The following is a 6000-nucleotide window of genomic DNA, read 5'->3' as shown; positions in this document are numbered from 1 at the left end:
TATATATATATATATATATATCCTCAGGTGAGGATTAAAATAAAGAAAAAAGGTAGTGTGCCATAGCTTAACATCATACTTAATGATGAAAGACTAGTTTTTTTTTCTCTCCTAAAGTCAAAAATAAGACAAGAAAGTCCATTTTCATCACTTCTATTCAACATTGTAGAAGAGATTCTAGAAAGGGCAATTAGGCAAAAAGATAAAATGCATCCAGATTGGAAAAGGAAGAAGTAAAACTATCTCTATTCATAGATGAGAAAATCCTAAAGAATCCACTAAAAACTGTTAGAATTAATAAATGAGTTCAGCAAAGTTGGGGGTACAAAATCAATATACAACAAGAAAGTCCATTTTCATCACTTCTATTCAACATTGCAGAAGAGATTCTAGAAAGGGCAATTAGGCAAAAAATAAAATGCATCCAGATTGGAAAAGGACGAAGTAAAACTATCTCTATTCACAGATGAGAAAATCCTAAAGAATCCACTAAAAACTATTAGAATTAATAAATGAGTTCAGCAAAGTTGGTGGTACAAAATCAATATACAAAAATCAATTATATTTCTATATGTTAGCAATAAATAATCCAAAATTGAAATTAAGAAAATAATAACATTTGCAATAAAATAATTATAAACAAATTTAACAAAAGATGTGCTGGAACAACTAAATACCCACATGCAAAAAAAAATATTTTTTGGACCCCTAACTTACCTCAAACACAAAACTAACTCAAAATGGATCATAGACCTAAATCTAAGAGCTAACACTATAAAACTTGTAGAAGAAAACCTAGATGTGTAGCTCTATGATACTAGATTAGGCACTGGTTTTTTAGATATGACACAAAAAACACAAGTGACAAAAGGAAAAATAGGTAAACTATATTACAAAACATTATGCTTCAAATTACATCATCAACAAAATTTGTTAAGCCCATAGGAAGAGAGAAAATATTTATAAATCATATTATCTGACAAAGGGCTGGTGTCCAGATTATGTAAGTAACTCTTTCAACCATAAATAAACAACAACAAAAAAGACAATTATCCAGTTGAAAGGATAAAATGGGCTAAAGATTGGAATAGATATTTTCCCAAAGAAAACATACAAGTGGCCAATAAGCACATGAAAAGATGGTTAACATCATTAGTAATTAGGAAAATGATAATTAAAACCACAATGAAATACCACTGCACACAACTAAGATAAAATAAAAAGACAACAAGTGTTGGTGAGGATGTGGAGAAACTGGAGCCCTCATGCATTGCTGGTTAGAATGTAAAATGGAGCAGTCACTTTGGAAATTGATATGGCCGTTCTTCAAAATGTTAAACATAGAGTTACCATATGACCCAGTATTTCCACTCTTATATATATATCCAAGAGAAATGAAAACATACATCCACAAATATGTATAGCAGCATTATTTATAATAGCTCCCAAAGTGGAAGCCATCCAAATGTCCATCAACTGATGAATATCTAAACACAATGAAATACATCCAAAATTCAGAACATTACTTGGCAATAAAAAAAAAGAAGTACTGATATAGCTACAACATGGATGAATCATGAACACATTTTGCTAAGTGAAAGAAGCTAAATACTACATTTTGCATGGTTCCATTTATAATATGAAAGTCCAGAATAGGCAAATCTATAGAAGCAGAAAATAGAGTAGTTGCTTCCCAGGGCTTGGTAACTATTGGATCTAGGGTTTCTTTGGGGAAAGATAAAAATATTTTAAACTTAAACTGTGGCAATGACTGCACAAATCTGTGAATGTACAAAAAACCATGAATTGTATACTTTAAATGGGTGAATTTTATGCTCTGAGAATTAAATCTCAATAAAGTTGTTTTTAAAAAAATGAATTTGATATTTTTAAAATAAAATTAAAAAAGCAATGGGCCTTGGAGATCAAGCAGAGCTGATTTTGATTACCAGCTCCCCCACAACTAGCTATGTGATCTTCAGCAAGTTCCTAGTCCACTCTGGACCTCAATAAATGGTAGATTTTATCATTCAAAAGGAAAGAAAGTAATAAGAGGTGGGAATATGCAGCCTGAGGATTACAATGAAGGCAGAGCCAAGGTAATCCTCTGGGATGAAAGAAGCCCATCGAAGTTTGCCTGCTAGACTTTGATTCTTAGTCTCTCTCTATTCCCCAGAGGAAGGTACCTTTCCTAAATATCACACACATGATGGTGCCCCCAGGGCCATGTCATGTAGTGAATATTGACCACAATTCTTCCCGTAGGCAAGAGCAGTATCCCTCCCATCAGGCCGCACAATGTGTTCCTCCCTCCCTCATCTCCCATCTTTGGCTAGATTTACAACAAAAACAGAAACATTTACACTATTAACAGAACTGGGGGAATATAGAAGGATGCTAACAATCAAATTCCAGCCCATTTTAATCTTACACTGCTCATTTGGGAAAGTCATCCCCACCTCCACCCTGTCCTGGTGTCTATAAAGCATTAGATGCTTTGAGCTTTGCATTCTCAACAGTGTAATGAAAATAGATGTTGAATGCTAAAACATAAACATATGTATCATTCATAATGCATTCAGATGTTTTTCAATTATTCATGGTTCCTGAGAGTTACTTGACCTATCAGGCATATATATCCAAGCAATGTTTGTATTAGAACCACAGCCTCAATGTACGCTATCCCAGCTCCTTGGCATTCCCGTCTATGGAATTAAAATTAAATGAGTCAGTGGTCAATAAAAGTTACATGTGATTTCCATAAAATTATCCATTGTATATTGCTCTGGGGTGGAGAAAGTAGTTTGCGTGGAGTTGCCGAAGCTGACAGGACACAGAATGCTTGCTTTCGGATGAGGGGGTGGTGATAATTACTCTTTCTTAAGAATGAATTCATTATTTCCCTGAATAACTGGTGGTCCTGGACTTAACTTGCTGTCAAGGAAAAAAAATATCTCAAAGGGCCACCCTCTTTCTGTTCAAAGTCCTATTTTCTTTAAAATAAAATTTAAAAAGCTAGTGTTCTGGGCTCAAAAACAACACATTCTTCTGTTTTGATGCTTGAATAAATTTGCATGTTAACATGAATAGTTTCAACTTAAAGAATGTCAAATTAAATACAAATTGAATTCAAATCCAAGATGGAGAAAAGATATGCACAAAACAACAGATTTTCAATCTTGTCGATTTTTTTTCAGGAACCAGATTAGAAAAGACATAAACACACACACACACACACACACACACACACACACACACACACACACACACACTTGGTTTCAAAGAAGGGTGGCACTCAGAGGAGACAGGCACTGCCAAAGTGGAGCCCCCGCATTGTACCCCTACCTCACACACACCAGGAGTATTTACAGATCACAGCACAAATTCTAAAGTTCTGTTTCAATGTCTGAATGCCACTATAAAACTCAGAAATACAACTCAGAAGTGATGGTCACCATTACATTCCTACTTTTGGAGGCCTACCCAGGTAAGATGAAATATAAGGAACATTATTATATATGAGTAGCTCAAGCAAATGCAGGCATGAATTTTCCTCTGTTGGCCCTAAGAGCCATTTCTTGCTTTATCCTGTGACTTCCTCATTGCACTTAAAGACAGTATGTAAAGTGTTAGATGTACATACTGTTGGCAATAGATCTGGGTTGAAATCCCAGATCCCCTCATTTACTTGCCAGGTGACCTTTGGCAAATGACTTAATCTGTGGACTTAATTTTTTCCATTAGTTTTCATTTACATACAATAGTGCCAGCCTCATAAATTTATTGTGAGAATAAAATAATATAAGGCGCTTAGTACAGTGCCTTGCCTAGCGCAAGCAAGCATTCTATAAAGGTTAGCTGTCATTGCTGGTTGGTATGGTGGTGGTGGTGATTATTATTATATATTTAGGTGATGGAGTCCAGAGGAACCAGGCCTGACAACATTTTCTTTCTTCTCCAACATGCTCTCTAATATTGTCCAGATACTATCCAGGAAAGAGAGACAAATCAAGTCATGGCAAAAGCCTGCTACCCATGAGCTCTGAATGCAGGACAATCAGAGATGTCATGCTCTTATTCCATCCTGTCTCGCCTCTGTCAACCCCTTCTCACAGCCATCTCTGTCCATGAAGGAGTTCCCAATGAAATGACAACAGGATCTTAAGAAATAAAGAGGACAGTGAGCAAAAAGCACCAGCATCTTACCTCATCCCCGCTCTCACTCATGTTGGTCCCCAATTTCTGGACAACAGTCTGGTCACTCTTCTTTAGCAATTTTTCTCGAACTTTGGTTTCATACTCAGGCCGGGAGTGTTCCTAAAACCCAAGAGTCAAAGAGTAGTTAGTAAACAGGCAGAATAGCAATCTTGGCCTGTGGGTTATAACCAGATACCACAAGTACAGTAAAGTCAGGACTTAGGATCAGATTCTATTGGACATAAGCTGCCACACCACATATAATCACGAGGAGTCTAGACCAGGAACACAATGTGGGAGAGAAAGGGGACACACAACAGTTACCACACTGAAAATAACCAAACCTGGGCACGTTCCTGAGGATGGCACCAGTGTTGAGAAAGGAGAGAGGAAATGTTAACTTGTCAGCTGATACAAAGAGAAGCCACATGCTTTGCATAGCAGTTTGACCAAAGCCAGAGGGATGCATCTGTTCATCCCACCAACTATCTGCATACCTCAAACTTTGTTTCAATGAGCCAGATCCCAGCTGGAGAAACAGATGTGCCCCACAGCTGGGAGTTAGGGCAACGACAAAACTTCCTCCCTGCTCCATTATTCTATAAGCTAAAATGGCGACTAATAAAAATCAAAGTTAAAGGTGGCCATGGGGAATCTTAAAACTCACTTGCCTGGGCCTGTTTCCTGTACAGCCTAAGTGATTAACTCATTGGCAAGTACACCAGTGCTCAAGAGACATCACTGAGCCATTCAGCAATACAAATACGAATGGTGAGTCACCAGGCATGGGAAAGCACACCTAACTAATCAAGAAGACCATGGTCAAATCAAGTCAGATGCTGGAGCAGGAAGACACATGACTGACTTCAAAAAGAATTTAACTGTGCACACCTGGACTCATTGGCAGGTCTTCCCCGAAGCATCCAAGGACAAATAACTACAGGTGTGAGGACTTCATGTTCCTGTATCATTTAAAAATAACTCCTAGGCAGGGATTATAACTCCATCAGAGATTCCAGAAGCCAACAAGCTAGGCTCCTGGCCTGTCTTTGGCTTTTCCAAGATGTGCCATGATGTTGGAGAGGAGAAGGCATGCGTGTGACTAATAAACATAACCAATACAACAGGAGATGATGCTATGTAAGTGTTTTTATGGCTCACCATCATCAACTAATCTCTGAGGAACAACCAAACCCAAGAGTCACCTCCTGGATCAGTGCAACTTCTTTTTTTTAAAATATATATTTTATTGATTTTTTACAGAGAGGAAGGGAGAGGAATAGAGAGTTAGAAACATTGATGAGAGAGAAACATCGATCAGTTGCCTCTGATCGATGTGCCCACAACCAAGGTGTATGTCCTTGACTGGAATCAAACCTGGGACCTTTCAGTCCGCAGGCCAATGCTCTATCCCAGTGGTCGGCAAACCGCGGCTTGTGAGCCGCATGCGGCTCACAAGCCGCGGTTTGCCGACCACGGGGTTAGGGCATGGATCAGTGCAACTTCTGCCTAAGAGGCCTCCTTGTGGAACCAGCTGGACACCATAAAGACTTGTTGAAAGACTTCTTTGGGTCCTGTTTGTACTTGTTGAAGGGAGACCCGCCAGACTCAAGAGACTTTTGCTCAAAAGTGGGGCAATCTTCAGCTCAGTGAGCCTCTCTTGTCCAATTAACTTCTTTCAGTCAGGCCCTAGGTGCTCCTAGGACATCTTAGTGTGTGTGGCCTCATATGAACACTCTATCCTCTCTGAAGGCAGAACCCATATATATATTTTCTCATTTGTCATAGAATCTATGATGCTGT

General features: G+C 38.4%; 1 protein-coding gene across 1 annotated transcript in view; it reads right to left on the bottom strand.

Annotated features, from left to right (window-relative positions):
* Window positions 1–4161: 4161 nt before the first annotated feature.
* Window positions 4162–6000, bottom strand: part of ANO2 (anoctamin 2, calcium activated chloride channel) — a 163529-nt gene continuing 161690 nt past the window's right edge. Inside the window, exons 15-16 of the mRNA XM_014545687.1 lie at window positions 4542–4553; window positions 4162–4317 (exon numbers count right to left, since the gene is read on the bottom strand). Of these exons, the coding sequence (XP_014401173.1) occupies window positions 4162–4317; window positions 4542–4553 (168 nt within the window). The remainder of the gene's footprint in view (window positions 4318–4541; window positions 4554–6000) is intronic.

This window comes from Myotis brandtii, unplaced genomic scaffold (genome assembly GCF_000412655.1).
Source record: "Myotis brandtii unplaced genomic scaffold, ASM41265v1 scaffold417, whole genome shotgun sequence".
Classification (NCBI taxonomy): domain Eukaryota; kingdom Metazoa; phylum Chordata; class Mammalia; order Chiroptera; family Vespertilionidae; genus Myotis; species Myotis brandtii.
Note: the sequence above shows the minus strand (reverse complement) of the source record. Positions and strands in the feature narration are given on the sequence as shown.